This window comes from Callionymus lyra, chromosome 3 (assembly GCF_982586985.1).
Source record: "Callionymus lyra chromosome 3, fCalLyr1.hap1.1, whole genome shotgun sequence".
In the NCBI taxonomy this organism is placed as follows: domain Eukaryota; kingdom Metazoa; phylum Chordata; class Actinopteri; order Syngnathiformes; family Callionymidae; genus Callionymus; species Callionymus lyra.
In genome coordinates, this window is record NC_141820.1 from 38,720,586 (window position 1) to 38,735,382 (window position 14,797).

The 14,797-nt window shown below is 39.0% G+C and overlaps 1 protein-coding gene across 1 annotated transcript in view; it reads left to right on the forward strand.

Moving 5' to 3' along the window:
- Window positions 1–671: 671 nt before the first annotated feature.
- LOC148084719 (copine-8) overlaps window positions 672–14,797 on the forward strand; it is a 45,400-nt gene continuing 31,274 nt past the window's right edge. Inside the window, exons 1-4 of the mRNA XM_087787881.1 lie at window positions 672–880; window positions 13,102–13,142; window positions 13,667–13,713; window positions 14,474–14,577. Of these exons, the coding sequence (XP_087644007.1) occupies window positions 783–880; window positions 13,102–13,142; window positions 13,667–13,713; window positions 14,474–14,577 (290 nt within the window). The 5' untranslated portion in view covers window positions 672–782. The remainder of the gene's footprint in view (window positions 881–13,101; window positions 13,143–13,666; window positions 13,714–14,473; window positions 14,578–14,797) is intronic.

Below are 14,797 nucleotides of genomic sequence, written 5' to 3' on the forward strand. Positions count from 1 at the left end.
AGTTTAATACAAATGTTTCCAGGAAACAAAAGACGAAGAGGAAACAGGAAATGCGAGGTGTTGTGCCAGTAAATGGACGTTGGAGTCTCAGACCAGTCTCAGGAGGTCAATATCCCTCCTCAGGCTAAAAATAACACGGTGCTGCTTTTATGACCAGAACTGATGAGCCATGATCAGCTCATGTAGACTCAGAAGCTCGTCCAGTCTCAGTAGATTGCAATTATCCTCAGGTAAGACGGAGCAGGTGGGAGGATGCAACTCAAGTCAATAGTGTTAATTACAATAATGTACAATAATGTAGCCATTAGCGCAATAGACTCCCCCTGTGTATTTATAAGTCACGTTAGCTGAAGAGGTGAATTAAAATCCCTGTTATTAGATTCACAAATAATATCCTATTTGACAAACTGCCTGCAATAGTTTGTTCTCCCTGAAAGTTGGTCAATTCCAATTTTCTTTGCTGCATGAAATTTTGTATCAAAATTGGAGTACATCACAGGTATTCGAAAATGTGGTGGGTTTTTCTAACTCAAATTTCCAGTTAAGGATGCTGAACAGTTAAGGAATGAGGAGAAGTCAGCTGGGCACGCACAGAAGGAGGGGTGACATCACTCCTCCTCCCAGCTCCCTCTCTTCACCGAACCTTTGCTCCACTACACGCCGAGGAGGCGCTCTCTGCAGCGGCTGCGCTCCGTCTTCCACAGGCTTGACCAGGACCAGGAGGCTGGATCTCCACAGGGAGGAGGGAAGAAGGGGGGGACCCAAAACAAACCTTTGACAGGATGAACAACACTTTTGTAAACATGGCGTCGTTCTGCGACTCGGAGACCCTGAACTCGTCAATTCCTGCCACAAAAGTTGAAATCACAATTTCTGGAAGGTAAGAAAATACATTTTCACTAAATGACTAACATGTTGACTGGAAACATCAGATTCTAAGTGTTTACACCTTACAGGAAAAAATAGTGAATGTGAACGAGTACGAGAAACTGTTTACTGTTCGTGTTATTCGAACTTTATGGCTAAATCTGTCCGACGTGACACAAAATGAAAGTATGTCTGGAAGGACAACCCGCCCAGGTTGCTACTCCCTAACCAGTCAAATGATAAAACTACATAAATGAAAGCTACTGTCTGCCACTTATTTGAGGTAGGGTTGCGGGGGCAGCAGACCAAAAAGGCCCAGACACCCTTCTCTGAAGGTGTTCACATGTCACACTATCCAGCAGGTCCTTGGACGTCCTTCAGCTGGACATGTACAATTGACAAGACATATGTCATATACTTTTACTGCTCGTCTGGGATTAAGAGTAAAAATAAAAGTAAAAGTCGGGGAAATCATTGTCAGAAAAATCATGATAAATAGTGAGGTTTGAATATATAATCACAAAAAAATATAAATATATAGTATGTTTATCACTGTTGTATGCTATGGAACTGCAATGATGTTATGTTACACCTGGGTTCATCTGGCTGTTTTGTTTTAAAGTGCATCTAGTTTAAAGTTCTGGCTCTCTGTTTTTTTGTCAATCATGTTGTAAATCTTGAGGTCAGAATAGTGCAATTAGGTTGAACATGTCTCACAGGAAATAAGCATTTGTAAAGCAAAATGTTTGACTATGTTGAATAGCTTCTTTGCTTTGTCTTGCATATACTCTTATTTGTTTTGAGCGCTGTCACTGTGGGATTTGACATTACTCTTGGTTGGTCACTTCATTCTGACATATGAAATCATGACATGCAGCTGTGTGGACGTTTGACGAGATGCGAAGAGACGGGGAGGAAGACTCGCTGTTTATTTAATTCTCCATGGAAAGACTCTTTGTTTTGAATTCGGCTCGGATTTTCCTCTCTGCCGTCGAGTTATTTCTGACAGAGTAGTGACTCTCAGTTGGACTGAACACTTCCCAGGTGAGATGCAGGGGTCTTCTCCAAAGAGAGTCCAATTAAAGGTGTTGATTCTGCGATGAAAGGTCGAGTGAAGTTTTATTCAACTCTGAAAATTGAGGTCCGAACAGTCTGTTGGCACATTCAGTTTCTCTCGTTTTCATTGTTAAGATCCCAAAGTATGTTCACTTAAAGACTGAAGATGCCCCTTTGTTTATCATGTCAATCCAGCCATCCATCCATCTTCTCTGGGTTATTCGGGATCAGGCCACTGCAGCAGCAGCAAGCACATACTTTTCCTCGCCTCAAAACTGATTCCAGAAAGCAGGAGACATAGTCTCTCCGACCTGTCCTGGGTTTGCCCCAAGTCATCCTCCTAATAGATAGTAGGATATTCCCAAAACACCTCCTGAGGGATGCTTCCATGAGTCGTCCTAAAATGATGACAGACCCACCTCATTGGCTTCTCTCCCTGTTTTTAAGTAATGTGGCAAATAGCCCTATTGCACCATCAGCTTACTAGTATTAGCATGAGTCCCGTTTCTAGAAGACTTGTTGGCTGTCATGAAGCTCAGAAATAGATAGTACTGAATTTCCTAAAATTACTTTCTTTACGTCATCTTCCCGCCTTGTGTGTAACAGATCTGGCAGAGGTTGCAAAATGTCTGCCTTTATGCCTGTCAGGGGGGTTTGTTTGTGACAACTTGAAACTCAATCAAAGTAGTGCCATGGTTACACTCACAAATATTTATGCAGTCCAGACTTTGCCTTACTTACGACTGCAGGAAATCCCACCAAATTTGATAGGCCATGTTGGACGGACTGCAGGCGATGTGTTGACATCGTTAGCGCTCAGCAAGACTGACAAAGTATCCACACTGTTCATTCTCATGTTGCTTGAAGGTATTTTCCGAAACACATTTTTTAAGTTGTTGTCGCCCATTTCTGAACCCCAAACTGTGAGTGCCTGGCAATTTTAAACCGACAAGCGTCATAATCGTGTCTGCTTTTTAGGTTTTTAATTGCTAAATTTACACTTGCCACTTCAGCAGCCTGAATGACTCGAAAAGTGCATGGAGAAAGAGAGCGTGATAGAAAGATGATGTGGCAGAGATTGAAAAGAGTGTGAATGGAGACTGGGAAGCGTTTTTGGCAGTTAATGTAGCTTCACTGACATAAAAGCCTCTCCTCATGTGTCAGCTAGTTTTGCTGATGTATTCTGGTGCTTCAGGACCGGGCAATGCGAAGGCATCACTGGTCACTGGGCACTGGGATACACAGAATAATACAAAGTCCATGGTTCCAAAATTTCTGCTTTCTCATCTCAATCATTCTGCCTTTCTGACTCCGTAATCTCTTACATCATCAGATATTTAAAAATGTAAAAAGTTATGATATTTGTAAAGCCCTCTTGCTGAACTTTTGGAAACTGTTTAAGAGTTTTGAGGTCATTTTAGCACAGCTATGCATGTGTTACAGTGTTGTTGTTATGCAATGTTAGGTAAACAAGCTCTGACTACAGGTAGTAGATAATCTTGAGTCTTCTTTTTGCTGAAGCTGTCAAAAACAAAGGTGTTCAACAAACATTCAACTCCAGCTTTCTTAAGAAAATCGTAACTGTTGCTAAACTAAACAAACGGCCAGCTTGTGTCCGCTCAGTTGTGTGTTCATTTGATGCTACTTTGTTTGCGTAGTGTTATGTGAAAGCGCAGTGGGGCGTTTGGAATGACTCCATTATCAGCACAAACATGCTGAGCCAACAGTAGACAAACATCTATTACGGGATTATAAAACTGTTATTCCAAAATCATGTTTCAGTCGTTTGACCAGTGTTTCTGTGTGAAGGTGAAATCAGCCTTCCCTGGACTTAAAAATACTTTAAAGTAAAACAAATGTTTTGAGTTGCTTTGGTTTGCTAATATCATATAATATTTGGACCCTTAAGGGGGGCAGGCACCAGGGAGGCTAAAGATTTAACAAACATGTATTTAACAGTGAGGTTGGAGGAAAGGAAATGTCTACATTATCTCAATAGTCACACTCAGTGATTAAACAAGAAATGACTCATATGTGTGACTTTTGTTTTGTAGTTGCAGATTGTTGGGACCGATTACACTTTACTGACCATAAGATCATTGCTCATGGCAGACTAGGGCTAAATGATTAATTTAATTTGCAAAATAATTGCATTTAAAAAAAAATGCATTTTTTTATATTGCAAAGGTCGCCATTTAAATTCATGTCAATTTGAATTTCATGCCATCATGTAGTTATGGGACTTACTATCGGGGCCAAGTGCAGCTGTGCATAACAAGCGGAGAGTTAAAGTGCTTTAACCTGTTGCCCCGACAAAAGCTGTTAAAGAGAAGTAAGACTCCATCCATCCATCCATCCATCCATCCATCCCTCCCCCCCTCCCTCCATCCCTCCATCCATCCATCCATCCATCCATGGATTATTATTATTATATTGAGGAAAATAATCAAATTGCAATTCTTTCCGTAATCGTCCAGCCCTACAGCAGACTGGCAGATTGTATGTCCCAAAACATTTTAATATGTGTATTTTAGATTAATAATCAGCACTGTTAGATGGACTTCAGAGCATTGATACCATCTTATCTGTGAGAGAAGTGACGCCTTCTGTTTAGCAATGAGAAAAAAAAAAATTCTAAATCCACCGGTGTGTAGGGGGGTTGACTCCACTTTTTAACATCACAGGACGCAACTCAAACGCTATCTATTTTCAGGTCTTCCCAACCCCAAGGCTCAGACTGAATGTGGTTGCATTGAGCCACACCACGCTCACAAAAACTTTCACTGAAAATGATGTTGAACTACATCCCTTTGAATCCAAAACCCTGTGTCCCGCTGGGCCCTGGTTCAAAGCCATCCTGGAACTACAATGTTTGCGAACACAATGGCATGATGATTGACAGTCACACTTCTTTTGTTTATAAGTGATTCCTTACAACTAGAAGCACCACAGTAGTGCTGGCAATCAGTGAGAGAAAGACAGACCACCTGTCTGAGCTGCAACACATTGATCTTATTGTCAGTTTGCACTACATTAACCTGTCTTTAACTTTAAAATGCTCTGTTACCTTCGTTGGTCTTCAGGGCCAATTTTGAAGGAAGAGGAAGTTGTCCTTTACTTCTCTTTTTCTGTTAAGCAAATATAAATCACTATACCATAGGAAACATCAGCTGTAACTGCCTAACGATTCACGGAAGGTTGAACATTTGAAACTCAAGACAATAACTTGAGTTGTGCCACTTACACCTATAATTGATTCCGGATACATCAGAACTCAACAGAAATAGCTTTGGTCAATTAGTGGAAAGAGACAAGAAAGAATCTCTCATCTCAAGAGTACTTTGAACTCTCCTGCTTTTAGGGGCCTATATTTGGCCCTATTGATTTATCGGATCATTGGCAGAGCAAATGTCACTTAAGCTGTGAATAGATCAGTCTGTTGTGTATAATTTAACATGACAGATTTAACCTTTTTCACCTAAAGATTGCAGTTACCTTAATATTGATCAAGAAGCTTATTTACACAAACAGTATAAACATTTGTTAAAATATCATATCTTTTTCCCAAAAAATTGTTTTAGATTAGTTACTGATGTGTGTGTCATGGGACTACAAATAATTATCAAGAAATATTCTGGAAATATCTGGACACAGTTCAAATGAAAATTTTAATGTAGATATATATTTACCTTTTCATCATCAGACTTGTATAAACGAATAAACCTTTAGTTGTACCACAAATTCAAATTCACAAATTTAATAAAACAAATGTGTCTGATTATACAAAACTCTATTACAATTAAAATTTAAATTACAAAACATGCTTAAGCTCTGTCCCCTGAAAACTCTTCGTCTTTCTTTAGATGATCGCTCTTTTACCCTAACCACACCCACTTTGCTGTGATTGGCCAAGCATCAAGGTTTGTCAATTCCTGTAATCAATCCTGGAAGTCTCCACCTTTAAGCGACTTGTTGTATAAACAAAGTGGGGGCTTATGCAGGCTTTTCCCTGATTGTCTGTGTTGTTCTCAGTGTTATCTTGATCTTTTAAGTATTTATTTTATTGAGTTTTGTTTTGATTGTTTAAGCGCTTTGTGACCCTGGTCTAGAAAAGCGCTCTATAAATATAAATTACTTACTTACTTACTTACATTATTGCGTCATAATGGGCTTCACTCTTGTAACTTCTGGTTAACCGAGATTTTAGGCAGGGGTGAACTTTATAAAGTAATAACTTCAAAAGATCATCATGATGAGGGACTTACTGCATCTTGGGGAGGAAGACTTTACCTTTTGAAACATGTAAGTCAGGAGAGTTGGGATTTCACATTAGTTATCCTTTAACCAACTCAATCCATAACCTGTAATATTGTTGACACAAGATAATGACTTGAGTATATCTGATAACAATTGAATATAGGTGTAGACTGTGTTTGAACAGCGACTCACCTTTCAATGTCTCTTGTTGCATTTGTTTCTTAGTTCAAGTTGTGACATAGCTCACACAACACACAACTGGAATGAAAACTCTGTCCCGAAGGTAATACAGATGTGTTGACAGAAAAACATGATCCCTTGGTTCCAGATGTCAGCTGCACAGTTGCAGCAGGAAATTAATTAATGTTACAAAACGACCATGTAATTTCCAAAAGGTCAAGGGCTAGACACACTCAGAGCACTTGCTACAAATTGCACATGTATTAAGTGGCCATTGGCCTTCCTCTGAGGGCAGTATAAACCTGAGAAGAAACGTACATCTGCTTTACCATTTCTTTCTTTAATCACCTGTGGTCCTTTAGGAGAAAGAAACTACTCAAATGGCTTGGGCAATGTAAGCCCAGGTCAGCTCCTACAAACAGTCAGACTTTATTGCAAACATTGTAAAAACACAACAGATTTTGCTGTAGTGAAGTAGAAAAAGTGAGTCAATCAGGTAGCTATATCTTAGGCGCCATACTTTTCTCGCAGTAGATCACATGAGAATGAAAACAGGTATTCCACCTCTGCTACTGAAGGAGTGTAATGTCAGTATGATTCCAGTGAAGTGAGCCATCTCACGTCATTACATTCTTTCCAGAGAGTCACACACGTCTCTGTCTAGTGGCAATGTTTAAAAAAAAGGCGGAGACTCTCAAAGAACCTATGAGCTTGGAATCTACAAAGACATTTATTATGGACATCTCAGATAAAAGAAAATTAAGCAGACCTGGCATATCATGACAACTCTGTGATGAGAAAACATGTTAGACTGTTGTACAAAGAGTTGTGGTTTCACTATTAGCAGGCTTGGAAGTACAGTTTATTAGTGTATTTTGGCTTTAAAAGAATACTTTAACTTAATGCCTTACATACTTACTTTAAATTAAACGTATGCAGCTTGAAGAACAGAGCAAGAAGTTCAGAATTCGACTGAATTCGTATGTATTATTGGGCTGCAGAAGTTCACGCTAAATTTAAATAATATTATCCAACAAGTCAACTTATTTTTTCAGTTGTTGATGACTAGTCGACTATTTAAAAAGTCTTGTTAGTCGCAGCCGTAGATGAGTCATAGAACTTTTCCCAGCCTTTGCCTCCAGGTGGTACACAGCCTTAGAAACAACAAGGAATCCAGAGCCTGTGGAGGATAAGGATAAGGGGGAGGGTGGTAGAGCATCAGTTTGACAAAACATTCCCGGTTTTTAGATAACCAAGGCCAGTCCGGGAGAGTTCAGGTTTATATTAGAGCACTTTTGGGATAGACAAGGGCATTTTTGCGCTTTGAGAATGACTTCCATCCAAAAACAACGTACTATGACATTGAGTCTCTCAGTGGATTCCAAATAGCCGAATTATCCATCAAGCCGAGCCAACAACTTCTCCAAGTTGATCTCCACTGTGTGGAAGAGGTCATGAACCGCAACCATCTGGCCTTGAGAACATCCGGCCAAACCAACAACTTCTCCAAGTTGCTATCAATTCTGGTCAAGAAGGGCATTCAGTTTAAGTTACAACATCAGTGATTAAGTCTGAGTGTTGTCAACAAGACACTTGCATGCAAAAGGGGAACTAGTTTAGGCTCAAGCTTGTTAAACACTTGAATCTGTGTGTGGTCAACACCATTCCGTTCTTCCCTACCAAAAGAGCATCCACTTTATGATCACATTCCTTAACAGATCCTGGTTCAACTTTGCATTACGCCCACGTCCAAACAGCAGAATTCCAGTTGTCATAAATACAAATAGGAAAATATCTACCTTGTCTTCCATGGAAAGAACCGACAGAAACATCGTCTTCCACTTGCTCCAGGAATTTATCATGACCAGCCACAGATGTACATCCCTTGCATGGAAAAAATAGACGACCAGATTCATGGTTGATGATTTCAGATTTGGAAAAAGTAAGAAGTAAGTGTCTGCCTTCGTAGAGAGATATGTTATTAATTGTTTTTCATTTTTTCCTCCTGAAGAAGGTAGTTTGGTATTCATACCAACTATGCATATTTCCCTATCTTGTGAGATTTATAAAATAATTGTGCAAGCTGGATTTGGGTTTTGAGTTTGACACATGTGGTCTACAAGGATTGCCAAACCCTAGTGACAGGTTAATGGGGCCTCATGACGCCGCATCAGCTGTTGGAGCTGAATCATGATGCAGTGTCTGAATTTTGAATAAAGCGCCATCTAGTGGTCTTTCATATGTGGACCATGATATTCAGCTTCAACAACATCACAAGGCCTAATCAACCCACCACTACCAAACATCTTTGTAGAGATTTTCATTATTTTTATTGTATTAGGTAACTGTAAAATGGGATTTTTCCTTGTTCATTGGGGATATTTCACATCCTGCATTAAATATTGTTTTGCTGTGACCCTTTTTTCTTGTACCTCATTGCTGCAGAATCATACACCCACACGTCATTACTCTTAGCACTGCTAGTATTTAGTTTGATTACCCCTTGATAGCAAAGTTGTTTTTCTTTTAAGAGCTTGTTGCCAAGTCTGTTAATTTAATCTATTTTTAGAATATGCTTAAAAACTAGTTGACCTTTTGCAAATAGTGTTTAAAGTGCTGCTCAATGGCCCGATGTTAATGTCATTATTGCAAATGAACTCATTCGAAAGTTGACTGAGGACTTTTTGTGGAGTAGAAATACTCGTCCTATCACAACTGCTGTGTTCCCTCCATCAATCTTGTGAATTTTTTATCTCAGAAATACAAAAACATTCGGATCATGTGGGTTGGTATGGGAACACACAAATGTGGCATCTTAGTTTGACGTCGGATGCAAACTGGAGTGTTTCATGACTGACAGAGAGAGCAGCTTGCCAGTGTGACACAGATCATGGCCACCAGACGTACAGGAAATCACGCTCAAAGCCTTGTCTAGATTCTGGCCACTCTAATGTGGTCCTATCCATCCCAGTCAAATCACACAGGGGCTGTTGGAATTTCTCCAAGGAGAGCTTCTCTCTTTTTACCCACTCTGTCCACTCTCTAATTTAGGTCCCCTGGATTCTGCACATGCACACCAACATCTAGCACTTAATACGACTACAGCAATAGTGCATAGTTGACGTAGGGTTGCCAGGTTAGTAAGGAAAACAAGAACAAGTTATCTTAAAACAGAGCTAAGAATTAGTGTTGCTCGAGAACCTGTATCAATTTGACACTTTAACTTAGGTTGACCCAGCATCAGGGACCCAGGAAGTCTTTTGACAATCCTGTCAAACTTCAATGAGGTCGATGTCAAATTCAGGAATTTAATTTTTTGGTCATGCTGGGAGGCTATCCTGTCTTCACTGTCCTCTCTGTTAAAGGACAATGCAGGCTGTCCCTGAAGCTGCAGGAATGTATTATCTCTCCAAATTATTGCTGCTCCCAGTTGAGCATCAGGATCATACAATTGTCACTTCATCATTTAAAATGGTCTATATAGAAAAAGTCCAGTAGTCTTTTTATTGTCATTGCAACATGTACTACAAAATAAAGAAGAGTCAAACAGTTAGTGCATCATTGTTAAAATGTTGTTAAAAGTGTTAAAGAAAGGTCAAGCCACTGAGCCCAGTCCTCTTTAGTCTATTCCAGTGGGTTTATATGGGAAACGATTTGTCCTATATTGAAAGAAGAAAAACAGAAATTGTTTCATTTATTATAAAATATTTGACAGTTGACGTGTGTGACACGTCAACTGTCAAATAGCAGTGACAAAGGCAATTAAGGTGAAATGCCACAAGCCCAAGTGTGTGTCCTGCACATGGCTGATGTGTGTTTGTTGCACGTGTGTTTACAAAGATGTTCTCTTGGCTCTCCCAGCCCTTGTCAGGTAGAATTAGGGCAACGTTCGTGGAGAAGCAGTGAGGAAACGCAGGCTACCGATGCTCCGGTTCATCGTCTGTGTTTGGGATGGAGCTTGTGTTTGTGTGTCTTCTTCTATTCTCGTGCAAATAAATTCGACAGCACATGTAGAATAGGAAGCCAAACAGATGAGTTAAGAACAGAGAAGCATTCTCAGAAGAGAAGCAGCCATCCTGCTCCACAAAACCCTTCTGCCTGAGAGAAGGTCTTCCCAGCTTTGACACGCTGCTTTTAAGCACCTCCTTAGTTTTACTAGTTTAATTAGTTATAAACATAACAAGTCCTGCTGTTGTATTCCTTTGAATTGTATTAAAAACATATATTTCAAATATTCGGCCAGCTTCCTGTTGCTCTTCAAATTTAAAGTAATTCTCCCCTTTTCCCCCAATCTATCCTCCCTCCCTTCAGTGGGCAATTTATTTTTGTAATGTTAGAGAGGGTTCTGACGGTCCCTGAGGGTGTTCTTGTCGTCAAGGTAACACACTTCAATGACACGGCTACTCCATCCAGCCCATAGGTGATCTGCAGGTGTTTATTAATTTAAAAATAGAAGTCCTCCCTCCCGCCGAGCGAAGGTGAGGCATGAGAGGAAAATTAGGGAAAAGTGCAGTTTAACTATTCGGTAGAAAGTGTAGGTGATTGTGCCACTTTGACAGCAGTCAAGTGTGCTACAGTCAGATAAAAAACACATCAATAACAACTGCCAGTCAAGAGGCCTTAATTGGCTGTTAGACGTTGTTATGGTTACCTGTAGCCCAGCTGTGCTAATGGGTTACAAGTCACTTGATGTTATTTTCTTCTAACAGAAGAGTTTCTTCCTAAAACCAATACTGTTGGAATCACATTCAAATATCCTGTTTTTGACACCACAAAAACAGCTTCATTTATGCAGCATTAAACACACAGTTAATGCTCTAATGTAGCTAAGGAACAAATCCCTTATGAAAATGTAACTATAGGCTGTTTGTAAATTGAATATATGGAAGTATATTCTGTATGTATGTAGATCACGCTTAAATATACACTAGTTATTATGAAGCTGGGTACAGCAACAGTCAGTAAAGTAAAGAAGTGTAGGCATTTGTTTTGCTTAAGATGAATGTAGCTGTGAATAGTTCTGTACTATTTTTGTATTCTGGGGGCGTCAAAACATTGTGTTTGATTCTATCCACTCTTAATTACTAGTTTATGAAATCTATACATTTTTCGCAGCTTCACTAACAGTTGCATGTATCAAGAAGTAAATCAGTTTATTATTTTTATTAATTGCTCATTATTTAAAACAATCCAAAGATACATCATATCCTGCTGTCGCATGGCAACCACGTTCCCACCTTTCTTTGAACTAATAAATGGGTTCTTTATGTTTTTGTTCTGATTTCTTAAACTTGAGTATCACTGTTGTTGCTGATAATCCTAAAGATGCTTACATGATGCTTTAGTCAGTCGTTGTTTTGATTCAAGTAGATACTCGACTCTGTCAACTATCTGACATGCATATTCTTTTGCTGTTTGCTGTTGCCTTAACTCTTTAAATGAGTAGCCATCACTGCTGTCCCCCTGTCTTCTTGTAAAATCTAGCAAACTGCAAAATGACGATGCAGACTATTGTAACCTGTGGACTGTACAAAATATGGGCTTTGGGCATAAATTGGCTTTAAATTCACTATATAGAGACTATCTCTCAGCTAGTCTAGGAATGCCTTAGGGGCCCCTGAGAAGACCTGGATGATGAGGAAAGTCTGGGTTCCAGTTTATAGATACTGCCCCCCGCCATAAAGGATAAGAAACCCGGGTAAGAAGAGGAGATCATGAATAAAATTGCATTTTGGAATAAAAGAAAAGACACCATAAAACACTTATTTAGGAGCCAATCCACTTTAAGATATATTGAGTTTTTTTTACTTATTATTTTCATGTATTTGTGCAAATGTGATCAGCTTGTTAAATATATATATTTATATATGGAGAATAACGTTGATTGCAAAGGAAAACTTATTTCCCCTGCAATGTCAAAATAAAATCTCTGCATTGGTTGAGTCACCTGTCCTTCCTTTCTGGACTCTGATCTCGAATCAGAACCAATCATGACTAGTCAGCAAAGCAAACGACTCTCGTTTCAGATTTTCGCGAGGTCTGGGTTTGGTGATTATACCTCAAGATCCTCCATCTCCCATGATCATAATTACAAATCAGATAATGATTGAGCCTCTCACCACTTTTATATCAGTCCCTGATATTTCCATCCAGCCACCCTCATTATGTTTTTTAAAGTACAAAAAACTCACCACCGATTCGTCCAGATTTTTGATAAATAAACGTGTTAAAAAAACATGCCGTTTATCCATGTGTCCACATTTATTTATCCATCTCTCTATGATTCTTGACTTGTATCCATCAAATAGACTCAGTTTTGTCCAAAGGATTGTCCCTCTTTTCAGGTATAATCATCTGTCCTTCACATTTTTCCACCTGTACAAATGTCTGTCACTCCATTTGCCCATTTATTTGCTAGGAACATCTATCCGCCCGTTTGTGAAAGCTGTCCTCTTATTAATTCACTCATCTTTTAATTCAGACATGTATCATTTTGTTTGTGAATGAGTACAGCCATTTGTCAATCAAATTGAAACTTAACTTTATTGTTAATCCCCAATGTTTGTCATACGACCCAGTGTGACTCCAGACCATAAACTCACTGGTGTTTTCTCCTAGCGTCTCATAGAAGCATGCGTTGCATGAAGCCCACTCATGTTGGACGACTCATAAGCGTGTTAAAGACGTATTTTGCAACTTTCTTTCTGCATCCCCCTCACTCTCCTTTTTCTGTCTCCACAGAAACCTGCTGGACAGAGACACCTTCTCCAAGTCTGACCCCAGTAAGTTCCAACGCTCCTCTCTCGTCCAGCACTTGTGTGTCTGATAGCAGATGATGATGATGCCGACACAAGATGTGTTGATTATACCCCTCAAATGAGAGTTTGGAGTCGTGTTCACTCTCACCCACTCTTCTGACGCTTCGCTGGCTTGTGAAAATTATAACTTGAACAGATTTTATCTCAATCTTTCCAAATTGAGTTTTCGTCTGAGAAATCCGTGGGGACGATTTATTTCTGTCAGCGTAGGACGTTAATAACCTTATTGCCAGAATAAAAGATCTGAATTGAATTAAATAAAAAAATAAACAAGGCCCCTCTTCTGTTCTAGATTTGTGTTAAGTATCAATGACTTCTATGACTTTTCTGTAAACAAATGTTGCTAATTAATTTACCCCCTTTTTTTCTATTTCTCCAACACTGGCAATGATCTTTTTTAATTGACTAAGTTATTTTGTTTGGCTGTCATAAGATTCATAATGAACAAGTATTCAAAGTCATAAAATTATATTTGGTTCGTTCCACAGTATGCGTCCTTTACACACAAGGCGTGGGCAACAAGGAGTGGAGGGAGGTGAGTGTTTTTTTGGAAACAAAGCTACTACTGTAAAAAAAAAAAAAAGATTCAAAATAGATCCTTCATTTTTCGTGACAAGTTGACCGTATGTCTGTCAAATATAATTCCCAAGATAGTTGCATATACCACACATTTCAAAAATTGTATTAGAAACAGATTGTCACCATCTATTGGTCGAGGTATAAACTTAATCAGGATGATTTAAGCAAGAGTGTTGGACCAGGAAATGTTCTTTAAATCTTAAATTGACTCTGTGTTTAGAGTGTGGAGATTTTCTGTGTATCCATATGGTTTCCTGGGATCCATAACAGACAAAGGTGAATAACTGACTTTTCTGTAGGTGTCAGTGTGTGTGAGTCCATGTGACACTGTTTCTTACCCAAAGTAGCTGGGTAATACTAGTAGTTTTACTACTAGTGTTTTGATCTAATTAGAACATATGTTTTTATATTTCACATACACTCATATATCCATCTAAGTTTGCCATGTATGGTAACAGAAGAAAGAAATATTCATAAATGCAAATGTCAGTGCAGATGGAGTTGCCCCCCAGTGTAGATTAGGACTTCATCTGCATACACTGATAGTAGGTTGAATGAAATGCCATAGCTCAACCTATGTGACCCTGTTGAAATGAAATATCGACAGCTGCAATCTCCCGGAACCGTCATTACAAACTGAAATGAGCTCATTCAGAGTCTCGTTTTAAGCCCTATAACGAGCACTAGTCCTCATTAGTCTTTGTGCTTCTGTGCAGTTTGGCCGGACAGAGGTCATCGACAACACACTGAACCCAGACTTTGTGCGCAAATTCATCATGGACTACTTTTTTGAGGAGAGACAGAACCTCAGATTTGACTTGTAAGTATCATGTTTTGACACCACACTCTGATATTCTCTATAGGGGAGGAAGAAAAAAAAATGGTTAAACCAATATACACTGAGATAATTTTTTTTCCAGCATACTATATCAATATATTCAATATTTTTACATTTTTGTTTTTTGTCTTTCAAATCATATTTCATTTTTATCATAGATCTTTTTGGTTTAATTATATTCAATTGTGTGTAAAATAAAATT